Here is a 19,958-nt window from a genome sequence, read left to right as displayed (position 1 = left end):
CCCCTCAGGAGTACGTGCTTAGTCCCCTCCTGTACTCCTTGTTCACCCACGACTGCGTGGCCAAGCACGACCCCAACACCATCATTAAGTTTGCTGACGACACAACAGTGGTAGGCCTAATCACCTACAACGATGAGACAGCCTATAGGGAGGAGGTCAGAGACCTGGCAGTGTGGTGCCAAGATAACAACCTCTCCCTCAACGTGAGAAAGACGATGGAGATGATCATGGACTACAGGAAAAGGAGGGCCGAACACGCCCCCATTCACATCGACGGGGCTGTAGTGGAGCGGGTTGAGAGTTTCAAGTTCCTTGGTGTCCACATCACCAACAAACTATCATGGTCCAATTACACCAAGACAGTCGTGAAGAGGGCACAACAACACCTTTTCCCCCTCAGGAGACTGAAAAGATTTGGCATGGGTCCCCAGATCCTCAAAAAGTTCTATAGCTGCACCATCGAGAGCATCCTGACCGGTTGCAACACCGCCCGGTATGGCAACTGCTTGGCATCCGACCGTAAGGTGCTACAGAGAGTAGTGCGTACGGCCCAGTACATCAGTGGGGCCAAGCTTCCTGCCATCCAGGACATATATACTAGACGGTGTCAGAGGAAAGCCCAAAAATTGTCAAAGACTCCAGTCACCCAAGTCATAGACTGTTCTCTCTGCTACCGCATGGAAAGCGGTACTGGAGCACCAAGTCTAGGTCCAAAAGGCTTCTTAACAGCTTCTACCCCCAAGCCATAAGACTGGTTGAACAATTAGTCAAATGGCCAACGGGACTATTTACATTGACACGCCCCCCCCCCCCCTTGATTTTACACTACTGCTACTCGCTGTTTATTATCTATGCATAGTCACTTTACCCCTACCTACATGTACAAATTACCTCGACTAACCTGTACCCCCGCACATTGACTCGGTACCGGTACCCCCTATATATAGCCTCGTTTTTATTGTGTTACTTTTTATTTTATTTTTTACTTTAGTTTATTTAGTGGCGCAGTGGTCTAAGGCACTGCATCGCAGTGCTAGCTGTGCCACTAGAGATCCTGGTTCGAATCCAGGCTCTGTCGTAGCCGGCCGCGACCGGGAGACCCATGGGGCGGCGCACAATTGGCCCAGCGTTGTCCAGGGTAGGGGAGGGAATGGCCGGCAGGGATGTAGCTCAGTTGGTAGAGCATGGCGTTTGCAACGCCAGGGTTGTGGGTTCATTTCCCACGGGGGGGCCAGTATAATAAATAAATATGTATGCACTCACTAACTGTAAGTCGCTCTGGATAAGAGCGTCAGCTAAATGACTAAAATTGTAAATGTCAATGTAAAAATATATATATATACACAGTGTCTTCGGAAAGTATTCGGACCCCTTGACTTTTTCCACATTTTGTTAGGTAACAGCCTTATTCTAAAATTGATTAAATATAAAAAAAAATCTCAGCAATCTACACACAATACCCCATAATGACAAAGTGAAAACAGGTTATTAGAAAATGTTGCTAATTTATTACAAATAAAAAACAGAAATACCTTATTTACATAAGTATTCAGACCCTTTGCTATGAGACTCAAAATTGAGGTCAGGTGCATCCTGTTTCCATTGATCATCCTTGAGATGTTTATACAACTTGATTGGAGTCCACCTGTGGTAAATTCAATTGATTGGACATGATTTGGAAAGGCACACACCTATCTATATAAGCAAAAACCAAGCCATGAGGTCGAAGGAATTGTGCGTAGAGCGCAGAGACAGGATTGTGTCTTGGCACAGATCTGGGGAAGGGTACCCAAAGAATTCTGCAGTATTGAAGGCCCTGAAGAACACAGTGGCCTCCATCAATCTAAAATGGAAGAAGTTTGTAACCACCAAGACCCTTCCTAGAGCTGGCCGCCCGGCCAAACTGAGCAATCGGGGGAGAAGGGCCTTGGTCAGGGAGGTGACCAGGAACCCGATGATCACTCTAACAGAGCTCTAGAGTTCCTCTGTGGAGATGGGAGAAACTTCCAGAAGGACAACCATCTCTGCAGCACTCCACCAATCAGGCCTTTATTGTAGAGTGGCCAGACGGAAGTCACTCCTCAGTAGAAGTCACATGACAGCCCGCTTGGAGTTTGCCAAAAGGCACTTAAAGGACTCTCAGACCATTCTCTGGTCTGATGCAACCAAGATTGAATTATTTTGCCTGAATGCCAAGCATCATGTCTGGAGGAAACTTGGCACCATCCCTATGGTGAAGCATGGTGGTGGTAGCATCATGCTCTGGGATGTTTTTCAGCGGCAGGGACTGAGAGACTAGTCAGGATCGAGGCAAAGATGAACGGAGCAAAGTGCAGAGAGATCCTTGATGAAAACCTGCTCCAGAGTGCTCAGAACCTCAGACTGGGGCAAAGGTTTACCTTCCAACAGGACAACGACCCTAAGCACACAGCCAAGAATACACAGGAGTAGCTTCGGGACAAGTCTCTGAATGTCGTTGAGTGGCCCAGCCAGAGTCCGGACTTGAACCCGATCGAACATCTCTGGAGAGACCTGACAATAGCTGTGCTGCAACACTCCCCATCCAACCTGACAGAACTTGAGAGGATCTGCAGAGAAGAATGGGAGAAACTCCCCAAATACAGGTATGCCAAGCTTGTAGTGTAATACCCAAGAAGAGTCAAGGCTGTAATCGCTGCCAAAGGTGCTTCAACAAGGAAGTAAAGGGTCTGAATTCTTATATAAATGTCAAATTTCTTATAACCTGTTTTTGCTTTGTCATTATGGGGTATTGTGTGTAGATTGATGAGGGGAAAAAAACAATTTAATACATTTTAGAATAAGGCTGTAATGCAACAAAATGTGGAAAAAGTAAAGCGGTCTGAATACTTTCTTATATACAGTATATATCTTATATACTCTCCCTGATAGTATATCTCACAGCAGTACGTTTATAACAAAAAGGAGCAAGAAATTGTCATGTTCTATTCTGGCAAGAAGATATTTGAAGACACATAACACAGTAGATTTTTATTAGAGAGAAGTGGTTAAACTATTCTGGTATATGAGCTCATAACTCATGTACTACGACCGTCTCTTCACGCACCACCGTGCCCAGATGAGTCATGACATGTTCAACTCACCCCTCTTGAAGCTGACACAACTTCTAATTTTCCGGTAGATGCTCCGATTAATAAAGCTATGGTAAGTCAGCGCACCGGAGGCACACAGTTTAAAGTCCCTGTGCTCCAGCATTGTAGATTGACGAGGGAACCGAACAGTTATCCAGTAGCTGTGCGATCAGAAAGGCCAGATAGAGAGAGATGTAAAGAGAGATGTGATGATGACAGGCATGTCCCATGGGCCTGACAACTTTCTCATCATTTCAGGTTTTCAGGGAGGTATTAGTTACTCCATTTCTATCTTTCAGTAACACAGCAGGGGTGCTGCTATGATGAGAAGACAGAAATCAGAAAAATACAGTTTTAGTTTGTTCTGTTGTTTTCTCTCCCCTTGGAACACCAGTCTTCTGCTTCTGTCCTTTCTTTCCGAAACGAAAGTGAGAAAAATTTTAATAAAATAATGTGTTTTCAGTTCTCCCCAAATCTTGCACTTCAATGTCCACAGTCCTAGTCTCAGTCTGAGAATACCACTGTCACATGACCACACACATAAGCCACAAAGTGAATGAAACCATAAAGGGATGAAAAGCAGCAAGAGGATGAAAAATCAGGTCATCTCAGTAGAAATTCAGACGGCTGGTCATGAGTCCGAGAGTGTTATCCAGAGGTCACATGTAGCAGGTCTGTGTGTGTGTGTGTGCATGTGTGTGTGTGTGCGTGAGTGTGTGTGTGCATGTGAGTGTGTGTGTGCACGTGTGTATGCGTGCCTGCATGTGTAGATCTGTGTCTGTATTAGCAGCAGAGGCGGAAGGCTGGATTCAAACACACAAATCCTCCTGGATTTTGGCTGGGCAAGGTGAAGAGAGTCCACTTCGCTCTGACTTTGACACAGACTCCCCGGCTGGTCGGCAGTCTGGTCTGGAGTGGAAATTGGAGTGGCAGCTTTACCACAGGCAATTAGTAACCTTCTTCAACACTCACAGGTCCTGCCAGGCCAACTCCTCAAGCTGACTGCTTGCTGAGCTGAGCGGTTCTGGCTTACACACGTGCCTCTCCACTCCACACAGCACAGTCCTCTTGTCCGCCTAACCCTCCATTCTCTAGCCTTTGTCAGTCCAAACATCCAGTAAAGCCAGACAGAGAGAAAGGGAGAGAGAGAGCCCCCTCTCACTGCCCTGCCCTGAGTTGTCTGGCACACACACAAACACACACACATACACACACACACACACACACACACACACACACACACACACACACACACACACACACACACACACTAGTGCTAATCATTCCCACTGTGCTCTCTCATGGTGATCACTTGACTGAGCCAAAGCCCTCCACAAAGTCCTCCAGAGTCTGCTTTAATCCATGCTGGAAAATTATTGAAGGAAAACAACTTGTGGATCTGACAGAGACAAGGCTGGGAGAGAGCTGCTGACATGTAGCACTGTAGAGGAGTCCACTTCTCTCTCTCTCTCTACTCTTCCCTCTCTCTCTGCTGACTGTTCCCTGGCCGAGTTCCCCTACTCTAGATTGGTGGAGTTCTGGGGAAGGGAGGGGAGGCAGATGGAGAAAGGGGGGAGGCAGCAGCCAGCTCTCTCAGCTCTGTCTAGCCATGGCTCATCAGGAGGACTTGACCTATTGTATTGTGTAACGGTTACGGCTGGTCAGCCCCACTCCTTTCAGCAAAAGCCAAGAAATGCATGCCTTTAAACTATTTCATGGGGCTATAGTCTCAAGTTCAGCATATTGGAGTGATTTGTTTGAGTGGTGTGTGTATGTGTGTGTGTGGTCTCTTCACAATAGAAAGCCCTATGTAATATTATACACCTTCCAGACCAAGCTGTTTTTCTGCCAACTTTAGCATCCAGCCAACTTTTTTCCGCCTTTTCTTTATATCTGAAAGTTGTTACCGGTATCAAAGCCTAAACTTTTATTTTCGCGTAACGCTCTTTAGCTCTTGATGTTTGCTAGGCAGCGCCGGTTACTACTATCCTCCTGGCAGTTGTAAACTTTGCGAGGCATGTCACTTCACCCATCTCTTCGCATAGCCCAACACATAATTGGATGGATCCATAAAGAATTACTGTGGGAATAAATATCAGTGAATTACAAAAATATTGGAATAAGTAGGCTAATGTAATCGAAGGCATCAAATTGTTATTTACTGAAAATCCCAAAGTCATACAATTGATATAATAGGCTACATTTGAAGTAATAGCCTACTCACGTGTGGTCAACTATTTTAGCACCGTTTCGCTCTGCTTTGAGACAAACGTGGGGACTCTTCTTGATAAATCAATCAATGTCCGATTTTTCTTTTCACTGAATCTCTGTTTGGATTTTAGTTAGACTACAATTAGGCTGTTGAAATGTTAGTGAAGTTGAGGTGAGTGCTGCTCATAATCATCTTGTCTAGTTGGCTCATTTATTAGCACTGATCAGGACATTTTGCCAGCATGTTATGTAGCTTAACAAGTGGATTATTTTGCTCTTCACTCACAGTTGCTTTGTGGCCTAGGCCTACTCCCAACCAAAAGTCTGTGACTTGCCTTAATCAATCAATGTGATTTTGTTTCACTGAATCTCCATCTGTATATTTGGTTAATTCTCTGGCTGGGCAAATAAGTGGAGGTGGTATAGCTCAGCTATTCGTTTGCTCATCTATCATTGATCAGAAACATTTAGCATGCAATAATGTAGCCTAAATCAAATGTAGGCCTATTATTTTTGCTAGATCGCGTATAGACAACTCCAAAAGCCAGCGGAGGTTGTGAAATATGAACACAAGACTCACATGCTTTTGAAGATATAGATTGCTATTATTTTCTATCGGTATCATGACGAAGATACATTGAGTGTAAGACCCTACGCCTGCTCCCTAACAAAGCGAAGTGAGGGTAGGACAGAGATGAAACGTGGATTAGAAACGCATGGCTTGCCTTGGGCTCTGTTTTACAAAATATATATATTTTATATTATATTTTATTCTGTTATATTTCATTATATTCTTAGCCTATTTTAAAATATATGTGTGTTGACTGTGAATCTGTATAGGCTAAGTGTGTCTGTTTAATGAACAAAATACAGTGTCTTCAGAAAGTATTCATACCCCTTGACTTATTCCACATTTTGTTGTGTTACAGCTAAAATTCAAAATGGATTAAATAGATGTTTTTTCTCTCACCCATCTACACACAATAACCCATAATGACAAAGTGAAAACATGTTTTTCGAAACGTTTACGAATGTATTGAAAATGTAATACAGAAATTTCATTTACATAAGTATTAACACCCCTGAGTCAATACATGTTAGAAACAACTTGGGCAGCGATTAAATCTGTGAGTCTTTCTGGGTAAGTCTCTAAGAGCTTTGCACACCTGGATTGTACAATATACAGTATGAGTCAAAAGTTTGGACACACCTACTCATTCAAGGGTTTTATTTTACTTTTTACTATTTTCTAATAATTAATAATAATTGGTCATTTAGCAGACGCTCTTATCCAGAGCGACTTACATGAGCAATTAGGGTTAAGTGCCTTGCTCAAGGGCACATCGACAGATTTTTCACCTAGTCGGCTCGGGGATTAGAACTAGCGACCTTTCGGTTACTGGCACAACGCTCTTAACCACTAAGCTACCTGCCCCACATTGTAGAATAATAGGGAAGACATAATAACTATTGAACAACACATATGGAATAATGTAGTAACCAAAAAAGTGTTAAACAAATCTAAATATATTTTACATTTGAGATTCTTCAAAGTAGCCACCCTTTGCCTTGATGACAGCTTTGCACACTCTTGGCATTCTCTCAACCAGCTTCATGAGGTAGTCATCTGGAATGCATTTCAATTAACATGTATGCCTTATTAAACGTTTATTTGTAGAATTTATTTCCTTCTTAATGCGTTTGAGCCAATCAGTTGTGTTGTGACGAGGTAGGGGTGGTATACAGAAGATAGTCGTATTTGGTAAAAGACCAAGTCCATATTATCGAAAGAACTGCTCCAATAAGCAAAGAGAAACAACAGTCCATCATTACTTTAAGACATGAAGGTCAGTCAATCCGGAAATTTCCAGGAACTTTTAAAGTTTCTTCAAGTGCAGTCGCAAAAACCATCAAACGCTATAATGAAACTGGCTCTCATGAGGAACGCCACAGGAAAGGAAGACCCAGAGTTAACTCTGCTGCAGAGGATAAGTTCATTAGTGCTACCAGCCTCAGATTGCAGCCAAAATAAATGCTTCACAGAGCTCAAGTAACAGACACATCTCAACATCAACTGTTCAGAGGAGACTGTGTGAATCAGGCCTTCATGGTCGAATTGCTGCAAAGAAACCACTACTAAAGGACACCAATAAGAAGAAGAGACCTGCTTGGGCCAAGAAACACGAGCGATGGACGTTAGACCGGTGGAAATCTGTTGTTTGGTCTGATGAGACCAAATGTGAGATTTTTGGTTCGAACCTCCGTGTCTTTGTGAGACGCAGAGTAGGTGAACGGAAGATCTCCGCATGTGTGGTTCCCACCGTGAAGCATGGAGGAGGAGGTGTGATGTTGTGGGGGTGCTTTGCTGGTGACACTGTCAGTGATTTATTTAGAATTCAAGGCACACTTAACCATCATGGCTACCACAGCGTTCTGCAGCGATATGCCATCCCATCTGGTTTGCGCTTAGTGGGATTATCATTTGTTTATCAACAGGACAATGACCCAAAACACACCTCCAGGCTGTGTAAGGGCTATTTTACCAAGAAGGAGAGTGATGGAGTTCTGCATCAGATGACCTGGCCTCCACAATCACCTGACCTCAACCCAATTGAGATGGTTTGGGATGAGTTGGACCGCAGAGTGAAGGAAAAGCAGCTAACAAGTGCTCAGCATATGTGGGAACTCCTTCAAGACTGTTGGAAAAGCATTCCTCATGAAGCTGGTTGAGAGAATGCCAAGAGTGTGCAAAGCTGTTATCAAGGCAAAGGGTGGCTACTTTGAAGAATCTAAAATCTCAAATATATTTTGATTTGTTTAACACTTTTTGGGTTATTACATGAATCCATATGTGTTATTTCATAGTTTTGATGTCTTCACTATTATTCTACAATGTAGAAAATAGAAAAAAATAAAGAAAAACCCTTGAATGAGTAGGTGTGTCCAAACTTTTGACTTGTACTGTATATATTATTCAAGTTCTGTCATGTTGATTGTTGATCGTTGCTATTTTCAAGTCTTGCCATAGATTTTCAAACCGATTTAAGTCAAAACTGTAACTAGGCCACTCAGGAATATTCAATGTCATCTTGGTAAGCAACTCCAGTGTATATTTGGCGTTGTGTTTTAGGTTATTGTCCTGCTGAAAGGTGAACAGTGTCTGTTGGAAAGCAGACTGAACCAGGTTTTCCTCTAGGATTTTGCCTGTGCTTAGCTCTGTTCTGCTTCTTTTTATAATAAAAAACTCCCTAGTGATGCAGCCACCACCGTGCTTGAAAATATGAAGAATTGTACTCAGTGATGTGTTGTGTTGGATTTGCCCCAAAAATAACGCTTAGTATTCATGACATAAAGTTAATTCCTTTGCCACATTTTTTGCAGTTTTACTTTATTTATTATTTTACTTTATTGCAAACATGATGCATGTTTTGGAATATTTTTCTTCTGTGCAGGCTTCCTTCTTTTCACTCTGTCATTTAGGTTAGTGTTGTGGAGTAACTACATTGTTGTTGATCCATCCTCAGTTTTCTCCTATCACAGCCATTAAACTCTGTAACTGTTTTAAAGTCACCATTGGCCTCATGGTGAAATCCCTGAGCGCTTTCCTTCCTCTCTGGCAACTGAGTTAGGAATGACGCCTGTATCTTTGTAGTGACTGGGTGCATTGATACACCATCCAAAGTGTAATTAATAACTTCATCATGCTCAAATGGATATTCAATGTTTGCTTTTATTATTTCTACCCATCTACCAATAGGTGCCCTTTCTGCGAGGCATTTGAAAACCTCCCTGCTCTTTGTGGTTGAATCTGTGTTTGAAATGTATTGCTCGACTGACGGACCTTACAGATAATTGTATGTGTGGGGTACAGAGATGAGGTAGTCATTCAAAAATCATGTTAAACACTATTATTGCACACAGAGTGAGTCCATGCAACTTATTATGTGACTTGTTAAGCAAATTTTTACTCCTGAACTTATTAAGCCTTGCCATAATAAAGGGCTTGACTGCTTATTGACTCAAGACATTTCAGCTTTTCATTTTTAATTAATTTGTAAAAATCTCTAAAAACATAATTCACTTTGACGTTATGGGGTATTGTGTGTAGGCCCGTGACACAAATCTCAATTCATTCCATTTAAAATTCAGGCTGTAACACAACAAAATTTGGAAAAAGTCAAGGGGTGTGAATACTTTCTGAAGGCACTGTCAATATTGATTTCATGTGCATGGCACAGCCATATAGCCTATAGGTTGCACAGACCAGTAACATAATTAAACTCAAAATATGCCATTCTATTCTTTTGAAAATACATTTTATTAGTCTAATAATGTTTCTTAGGACCTGCATAAAACAAATTAAATATGGATTTCTTTGTGATGGTGTATATTCAATGGATTTATTAAAATAGATGTCCACCCACATCGGCCCACGTATACTCCCACTCCTAAACTTGCTGAAATGTGCACGGGAGACATAAAAGGTTTATCCCGGCAAGAATGAGACTGTATGAACTGGGTTCTTTTTTTACAGGCAACATACCATAAAGTTTATCTGTAAAAGGTCTCCCTGTTGCATCTCTCTCTCTGCTCAGTGGGAACTGGATATGTGTGCAAATCAAACACTCTAAAAATATATTCTTCTGAGTCTTTGATCACACAAGAGCTAATAAAAGAAGGCACACCCTTAGGTGAGGTACTGACTAACAGAGGATAAACTATACAAATGAAAAAGAGAGTCAGACACTCATATCTCCTGAGTGTGGAAATCCACACAAGGACACTAATGAGAGCACCAATGATCATTACTAGCCTTTCTCAAATCTTATAGTGTTACCGAGTTATGTAAATACAGATAATATACACAGAATAACCTGGTAAATGGCATTCGATTACATTTGCATTCCATCTCACAGGGAATACAACATAGAAGAGAGGATAGAAATGTCAGTAGCAGTAAGTATATAACAGAGTTCACATTTCTTTCTTAAATAAAAATGCCATTTAGCAGACGCTTTTATCCAAAGCGACTTACAGTCATGCGTGCATACTTTTTTTTTTTGTGTATGGGTGGTCCCGGGGATCGAACCCACTACCTTGGCGTTACAAGCGCCATGCTCTACCAGCTGAGCTACATAGGACCATTAATATATTCATTACTATTAATTAATATATTATTTTACTTACAAGAGGACCTATTCTAAATGTCAGGATCTTTAGGAAAATATTCCAAATGATAATGAATACAAATAATATGGATTTCGAGGATAACAGAGGCTGGTCATTTTTAAGACTTAAGTTATACTGAAAGAATGTTAAAAAAGAGAGAAAAAGTTAATGCTGCAGCTGAACATATAGAAATGACTTGGGGATCAGAGGCCAAACCAACATCAATATATCAGTAAAGAAAGGAACAGAGGTGACACCAATGGAGAGTTAGAAAGCAGATAGAGAAATATAGTAACAGCAGAGCAGAGAAAATAACAAGTGAAAGGAAAGACGGAAAGAAAGCAACACAGGTGCTGAGGGGTTTGGGTGGCTGTGACCAATGACCATACTGGAAACTCTAAACCCCTTTGAGGTTGGTGATATTGTACCTGGCTGACCTGGTGACTAGGCTGACCTCGTGAACTTTCACCTTGGCCCAGGTAAGGTCACATTCACTATAGTCCACTGGGACCTAGTCTCACGGTGGACGGAGTCCTGTGGGAGTACTTGCTTGGATGACTAATCAGACTGCCCAGGTGGGTTAATGGAGAGTTTGCCTACCAAAATGGTTGCGGTAAACTGAAATCGCAATTCCAATTTTTCTCATTGAAAAGCAACAGTAGCATTCCCAAAGATTCCGAAAGCCCCAGAAGCACGTGTTCCATTGTAGTTAAGAGAGAACTTCTCTCTTTTAGTGAACCTTTCTCTTTATGGAGTGTTGGAGTCCTAGAGGGTCAGTGGTTAATGTAACATCACAGAGCAGCTCAGTGGTAATATGACAGAAACTACTGATGCTATTCTGGGCCAAACCCTTTGGATAAGGGAGCTCCCTGTCTCCACGGCACTGACCGAACGAACAGAAATGGCCCACGATTTTAATCACATCTCAAGGGTATTATCTCTCCAATAGCCTCTCTCCAGTCTCTCTCTCTTCCTCTGTGTGTATGTGTCTGTATGTATGTTTGAGTGTGTTTGGGTCTCCACCACCACTGCAACAATATGTCAAAGGAAGCCCCCCATACTGTATTTGAGTCTGGCTGCTGAGGCTGCTGTGCTGTGTTGTGTTCGAAGGCCAGGGGGCTTTAGTACAGAGCCACAGCTCTCCGGTGGCATCTTTGATAAATTACTCAGCCTTTTGAAGAGCAGTCAACTGCAATAGACATCAAATTCCCTGCACTGAAAAAAGAGGGTCTGTCGGCCGAGAGAGAGCTTCTATTCATGCCACAGAACCATGGACAGCTAGGACAGAGCGTTATAATTTGGGAGCCTGCCATACTCACTCACACACACACAGACACAGGGGCCAGGGCAGTGTGTTGGGTGATTGCAATCAATAACATACTTTGCCACAAGCACCAACATCAGCAGTTCAAGTCAGAAACAACAAAGTTACAAGCTACCATTCAGATCTAATTTAGCACACTATAACACACAACTGCTGTTGGCATTTCAGAGACCAAATTATTCCTTAATAAATGCAGCGTTATTTGATCGTTTATTTTGAGTGTTATTTTCTGCAAGAAATTCTTTCATAGCCTCTAGATATAACAAGTAGCACAGGGTTTTTATCACAGAAACATGCCCTCCTCACACTGCCAAGTATTCTCAGATGATAATGATTTATTGCACAAAAACCCATATAGAGCCAGTTTCCCAGACACAGATTAAGGCCTGGACTGAAAAGCATGCTAGGGAAATCGGTCCATACAGTTACATGCATCATCTGTGTACTAACCTCCACCAAAGGGTGCCCATATAACCCTGCGGATGGTCTTTACCCAATCCTCCATGTCATTCTGGGTGCTGGCCATAAGAAGGTAGGTCTCATGATTCACTGTCATCCGCTCCCTGTCTCCCCCTGGTGGAAGAAGAGAAGGAAAGGAAAAGAAACCATGAGGATAACGAACTAGCAACCTCCCAAATGTCCTAGTGTTAGATAATAACAGTTTGTGTTTTGAAAGAACATGAATAACGTAATAATAACAACATAACATATTATGACATAACAGTCAAATTAAACCTGTTGTCAACACCTTGACATATTCAATAATAACAGTGTCAGTTGTAGCCTAATATATGCTTGTTGGCAGTGTGGCTGTGTCTGTGGTGCTATAATGATCTGTAATTACAGGGTGACAGAGGGGTCATTGACACCCCGACCAACCCAACGTGATGAAGGTGCAGACAGACACAGACATCAAGGGCTATCTTCAGTTAGGTGTGTGTGTGTGTGTCTTTCTCAGTGTGTGTACGTGTGTTTGTGTGTGTGTGTGTGTGTGTGTGTGTGTGTGTGTGTGTGTGTGTGTGTGTGTGTGTGCGTGACATCAAGGGCACATCTCTCCAGAGACCTAGCTCTGTCCTCTCCGTTGATCTCCATCCAGCAGTCAGGATATATAACTGTCAGCTATTAAATATGTATTTATAGAACAGCAGCATGACAACTAACAGATATGCTTAGTCAGGATAATGACACACTGTAAATTATTCTCTGCCTTTAACGGGATAAAAACAAATCTGCTAAAAATAAATCTAAATAGACAGCCATGATCAAAATCCTCCCTCTTTCCTAGCAGGATTGGACTTCCACAGGGTTGGGGTCCGTTTACATCATAATTTCAATGGAATTGATCCAAGCATGGATTCCCATTTAGGGCTACAGACTAAGAAAAGAGGGTTCCTCAAGGATTATCTGGGAAGGGTGATGAATCTTGGGGCGTTGTCACGCCCTGGCTCTGGGGACTCTTTAATGTTGAGCCAGGGTGTTAGTTCCTATGTTTAGTTGTTCCTTGTTTTCTGTCTAGATCGTTTAGATCTATGTTGGCCAGGGTGGTTCCCGATCAGAGGCAGCTGTTGCTCGTTGTCTCTGATTGGGAACCATACTTAGGCAGCCTGTTTTGCACAGTTGATTGTGGGATCTTGTTCTGTATAGGTTTGTGTTGGTGAACCTTTAGACTTCACGTATCGTTTTGTTGTTGTTTTGTTGTTGGTGTAAAGTACTCATTAAAAGATGTACGCCTATCACGCTGCGCCTTGGTCTGCCTCTAATAACGATCGTGACAGACGTGGTTTGCACACAGCTCTTTTTGTGCAACCGTGAGTGAGTGTCATTCCAGTTTTTCTAATCTGTTGTGTTATGCTATTAATTGTAAATATGGCAAGTGACAGTGTCTTGTGAAAGACTCACATACGGCCTTATGTCAATTGAGAAATGTTGTCTACATCAATTTTCTCCTCCTGGAGCCCCAGCCATTTCAGGGCTAGCACACCTGATTCAACTTGTCAATTAACACAATATTAACATCTATGGAATTTAAACAATGTAATATGGCTAACCAAAATAAAAAAGCCTGTATGGTTCTCCAAAAGGTTCTACAAAGAACCTTTAAGATTGAGGAAGGTTCTTTATAGAACCATTCTCCGTAAAGGAGCCTACCGGTCAAAAGTTTTAGAAAACCTACTCATTCAAGGGTTTTTCTTTATTTTTACTATTTTCTACAGTGTAGAATAATAGTGAAGACATCAAAACTATGAAATAACACATATGGAATCATGTAGTAACCAGAAAAGTGTTAAACAAATCAAAATATATATTATATTTGAGATTCTTCAAATAGCCACCCTTTGCCTCGATGAATGCTTTTTCAACAGTCTTGAAGGAGTTCCCACATATGCTGAGCACTTGTTGGCTGCTTTTCCTTCACTCTGTGGTCCGACTCATCCCAAACCATATGGATAGTGAACGAGACTATACAATAACACATTAAATGTAATGTAAATGGAATATCAATTTGTTTTCAGTCATCGAGGACGACTGAATGTCTGTCTTGTTGATTAATTAAAATAAACATTGTTCAAGAATGTTGAGAGGGAATTGGAAATAAAATGTTATAACATTTTATTTCTCACATGTTCGTAAACAACAGGTGTAGACTGTGAAACAGTGAAATGCTTACTTATGGGCCCTTCCCAACAATGCAGAGAGAAAAAATAAAAATAACATTACCAAGAAATAGGCTACTGACTGTGACTGCATACTAAGATCAAATTGCTACAGTATGAAACCAACCAACCACATGACCAGAGTTGGACCAAATACAGTATGAGTATCAATACTCCTTTCACTCAAATGGAGCCCAGGTGCATGCTTTTAGTAACACTGCTCTATGTCTCTATCTCTTGGTCTTGGGCGACACAAGCCGTCATTGAGTAGGATAAGGAGTCTAAACAGTATTTTCACTGTCAGACCCCTCCCCTCTCCTTCTTACTAACTGAAAATAACCTCCACTGGTCAAGATACTGTGAGATTTTAACATTGGGGTACAACAGTGTTTTGCCATTGGCTTTTTGACGGATTTCCCCCCGCCTATTAAATCACATCATGGCTGAAAAACCTGACAAACAATCACTAAACCAGTCAATTAACCAACCAACCACACAGCTGACAGCATCATGTCTCTCCAAACACCCACTCTAGTTTCTTGGAGAGGACACTTTACCAATTGATCCGACTGTTGTGGCTCTGGGATGAAGCTGATGATTGATTCCCATTTAATGAACATAATGATTTCTGGCAGCCAGGGTAGGTGGCCATACCCTCTCCTCCTCCGCCACACACCTTTACATTTACTTTTACCTGGTCTGGCCAACTGCCCACATCTTTTATTGGTTGATGGATTGTTGATATAGGAACAACGTGATGACCCAGGATCATTATCCACTTGGTGAAATCAGGACGTGTGTCTCCTGTGCACTTGGTATGGGCAGACCAGGCCTGTGCTGTGCCCTCTGAGCCCCATCCATCTTAACCAAAATCATGAACTGCCTTTGATAACTCCAAGATTGTCTATGTTAACTATAGTCACATTTACTTCCTTTCAAAGCCAGACCATAACTTACTGTCATTATGGACTCCACAGAAGAATGGATCATTTTGTCAATTTAGAGGCTTGAGATGAAATGGTAACATAACAACTGCTACACCACATTGAAATAGAATGATGAGAATGAAAAAATAAATGATATTTCTATGCTACACCGTTCTATTTTGAAGTGGTGGTGCTACTTTAGTGCCAACAGTATTTCCATATTTACAAAATGTGACAACATTTATGTCTTTTATGTTTAATTTGTAAGCAGGTTTGCAAACAAAATGTGTTAATGATTTTAATGATTTGTGTTGAAACAGCCTATTACACACAGTCTTCTTATTTAGGGCGGCAGGTAGCCTAGCGGTTAAGAGCGTTGGTCCAGAAACTGAAAAGTTACTGGTTCGATTCCCTGAGCCGACTACGTGAGAAATCTGTCGACGTGCCCTTGAGCAAAGCACTTTACCCTAATTGCTCCTGTAAGTCACCCTGGATAAGAGCGTCTGCTAAATTACTATAATGTAAAAAAATGTAAATGTTATCAACAGCAGGATAATCTCTCCATTCAAGAGTAATTTACCCAAAGATCCATCATCTCTGGAAGCAGACTAGCCTACTACACTGCATCAGCTATATTTCTGCTAATCATATCCATGAGTCATTTCAACCCCCCAAAATCTATTTGATGGTGTTGAATCAACGTGGGAAAAATTATTGGATTTAAAAAAAAGTCATAAACGTAATGGTATTTTGTCATTTTTTAACCCAACTTTTAACCTAAATCCAATAACATTGTGAAATTTTTTTGTTGATTTCACTTTCAATTCACATTAGTTGACAACAACTCAACCAGATGTAAATCAAAACTAAACATTGAACTGTGCCCAGTGGGAAGGGTCAATGCTATTTGGAATCCTTGGGGCGTCCCTAACCCATTGAATTTGAAATGTAAAATGGTTAAGTAAGGTTTATGGTTAGGGTTAGGTTTAGGGTAGGGACGTCCCAAGAATCCCGATAGCACTATCCTAGTGGAAAGCTTTCACATGCAGGAATTCTGACATGGCTGAGACGCTGGGCTGAAAACTATTTCAACAGATCATATTCTATCAAATCCAATGGTTATCTACAATGTAGCATTGGCAAGATGTAGGTTCTAAAACGTAGATTAGGTGGAATGTAAATAAGCACGAGTGCGCAACAGCTTCTCGCAAACAAAGACACAAGAACTAAAAAGTATTATTAACAAGTATTGTTATTACTGACCAGTTAACATGCAGTTTAGATGTCTGTCACATAAGACTGTTTGCCATTCGGTAAAAGAAAAGACCCATACTCCGCTTTAGTAAGCCTCACTTATGAATGTGTTTCAACACATCAAGAAAGGTCCTCCACGGAACATGCTGCACGCAGTGGCTGATAGACAATGAGATTCAAACGTTCTAACCCCTCCCCTCAGCGTCTCCTCCCAGGCAGCGCTGTGCTGGTGAGAGCTGGAGGAGAGGGAGAAGGGATAGAGAGAAGGGATTTTTTTGGCCAGAGAAAAGCAGGCAGGTTCAGTGTATAGTAGGTTTGTGAACTTGGCTATTTGGCTATATTCTGTTTTGTTTTAGGGGGAATACATGCAGATAAACATATGTATTGCATTGCACTTCATGATGTTATTTCACTTTAATGTCTTACTCTTGTAGTAACCCTGCTCGCTCACAAAGTACTAAATTGTCTTAATCCTGATCTGATTCAAGCTCTCTGACACACAGCTCAGCTCAGCCACACTCACTGACCTCTCCGTTAGTCTTAGAGGGTTCATAGCCTCTCTGATTCCCTGTATGTAATATCCTGTCCATGTATCCACCACATTCATTGCATGTTGATTGACCTGACTCAAGCTCACTCACACTCTCATTGACCTCTTTGCTAGTCATAGGTGTGATGTGATTCCCCCGTCTGTCCATGTATCCCTGACTGCATTCCTTGCATGTTCTGTTGTCCTCACATACACTACATGACCAAAAGTATGTGGACACCTGCTTGTCAAACATCTCATTCCAAAAACATGGGCATTAATATGGAGTTGGTCCCCCCTTTGCTGCTATAACATCCTCCACTCTTCTGGGAAGGCTTTCCACTAGATGATGGAACATTGCTGCGGGGACTTGCTTCCATTCAGCCACAAGAGCATTAGTGTGGTCAGGCACTGATGTTGGGCGATTAGGCCTGGCTCGCAGTCGACATTCCAATTCATCCCAAAGGTGTTTGATGGGGTTGAGGTCAGGGCTCTGTGCAGGTCAGTCAAGTTCTTCCACACCGATCTCGACAAACCATTTCTGTATGGACCTTGCTTTGTGCACGGGGGCATTGTCATGCTGAAATAGGAAAGGGCCTTCTCCAAACTGTTGCCATAAAGTTGAAAACACAGAATCATCTAGAATGTCATTGTATGCTGTAGCATTAAGATTTCCCTTCACTGGAACTACAGTAAGTGGCTTAGCCCGAACCATGAAAAACAGCCCCAGACCATTATTCCTCCTCCACCAAACTTTACAGTTGGCACTATGCATTCGAGCAGGTAGCGTTCTCCTGGCATCCACCAAACCCAGATTTGGCCGCCGGACTGCCAGATGGTAAAGCGTGATTCATCACTTCAGAGAACGCTTTACCACTGCTCCAGAGTCCAATGGCGGCGAGCTTTACACCACTCCAGCCGACGCCTGGCATTGCGCACAGTGATCTTAGACTTGTGTGCGGCTGTTCAGCCATGGAAACCCATTTCATGAAGCTCACGACCAACAGTTCTTGTGCTGATGTTGCTTCCAGAGGCAGTGTGGGACTCGGTAGTGATTGTTGCAACCAAGGACAGACCATTTTTACACTATATGTGCTTCAGCACTCGGCGGTCCCGTTCTGTGAGCTTGTGTGGCCTACCACTTCGCGGCTGAGCCGTTGTTGCTCCTAGATGTTTCCACTTCACAATAACAGCACTTACAGTTGACCGGGGCATTCTATGACGGTGCCACTTTGAAAGTCACTGAGCTCTTCAGTAAGGCCATTCTATTGCCAATTTTTGTCTACGGAGATTGCATGGCTGTGTGCTCGATTTTATACACCTGTCAGCAACGGGTCTGGCTGAAACGGGTGTTCACATAGTTTTGTATATATAGTGTAGTTCCTCCATACATGACTTATCTTCCTCAGGATGTCCCAGGGCCGGCATAATAGGCTGGCCTTAGGGGGCCTGGCCCCACCCGACTGTACCTCCTTGCCCGTCCAAATAAAATATTTAAGTATTGATAAATTATTTGACCGAGACGCGCGCCGACAGAAAGAAGCATCTATCTCAGATTAAGCATCTGAGTGAGTGAAACAGCGCCCCTCTGTCTCAGTATGTGTAGCCCATGTATCTGATGCTGTCTTTACAAAAAGAGTATGGCATGTCCTCGTTGGCTTAGCACAGTTTCTCTGGACCCCCGCAAAGTCGGAGTCATGCACTCACAAAGTATAGACTACAGATCGCTACACTTTGTGAGTCATGCACTAGAGTACGGATCACTGTCCATGGTTCTGAAATTGCAACTTCTACGTGGCTGCCTAGCGATAGGCTATTTGATTATGTGGTGCAAGTGCTTGTAGTAGCCTATAGCTTTTCTTTAATGGACACATGTTTATTTTTATTTGGTCGTCATTTACTAATGTTAAGCCTAACGTTTATGGTTCATGAAGCTATAGGCCTACGGTGTCGCAATGCTGCTATTTAGAATGTTGGCTGGTGGCAATAATATACACTGAGTGTACAAAACATTAGGAACACCTTACTAATATTGAGTTTCACCCCATTTTGCACTCAGAACAGCCTCAATTCGTCAGGCATGGACTCTACAAGGTGTCTAAAGCGTTCCACGGGGATGCTGGCCCATGTTGACTCCACTGCTTCCCACAGTTGTGTCAAGCTCTCAACCCACTCAAACCAGTGCACCTGGCAGCTACTACCATACCCCGTTCAAAGGCACTGAAATATTTTGTCTTGCCCATTCACCCTCTGAATGGCACACATACACAATCCATGTCTCAATTCTCCTAAGGCTTAAACATACTTCTTTAACCTGTCTCCTCACCTTCATCTACACTGATTGAAGTGTATTTAACAAGTGACATCAATAAGGGATCATAGCTTTCACCTGGATCCACCTGGTCAGTCTGTCATGAAATGTTTTGTACACTCAGTGTATTTACTTGTTCAGTAATTAAAGTGGGAAATTCAAACATTTTCGATGCGATTATTATTTAATTTTGTATATATATATATCTTGAATATACAACTGTACTGTAGACCTATAGCCTACCTTAGCCGTCCTCGTGCTCTCTCGCAGCTTGAATATAATGTTTCTGTTGTGTACAACCAGTCTATTAATGCCAAATCATACAATCAGTCCACCATAAAAACAATGGCTTACTAGGGATTGTTTCATTATGCAGACAATGCAGTCTAGCCAACTAGCCTATCCATAGCTATATACAGTATTTATCTGGTAACCTATTTATATTACTACATATTGGAATATATAATGTA

General features: G+C 42.1%; 1 protein-coding gene across 1 annotated transcript in view; it reads right to left on the bottom strand.

Moving 5' to 3' along the window:
- Nucleotides 1-19,958, bottom strand: part of LOC121582736 (rho GTPase-activating protein 24-like) — a 234,927-nt gene that overhangs the window by 18,946 nt on the left and 196,023 nt on the right. The window contains exon 4 of the mRNA XM_041898797.2: nucleotides 12,265-12,387. Within this exon, the coding sequence (XP_041754731.2) occupies nucleotides 12,265-12,387 (123 nt within the window). The remainder of the gene's footprint in view (nucleotides 1-12,264; nucleotides 12,388-19,958) is intronic.

The sequence above is a fragment of the Coregonus clupeaformis genome, chromosome 15 (genome assembly GCF_020615455.1).
Source record: "Coregonus clupeaformis isolate EN_2021a chromosome 15, ASM2061545v1, whole genome shotgun sequence".
NCBI classification, from domain to species: domain Eukaryota; kingdom Metazoa; phylum Chordata; class Actinopteri; order Salmoniformes; family Salmonidae; genus Coregonus; species Coregonus clupeaformis.
This window is presented reverse-complemented; position numbering and strand designations above follow the sequence as displayed.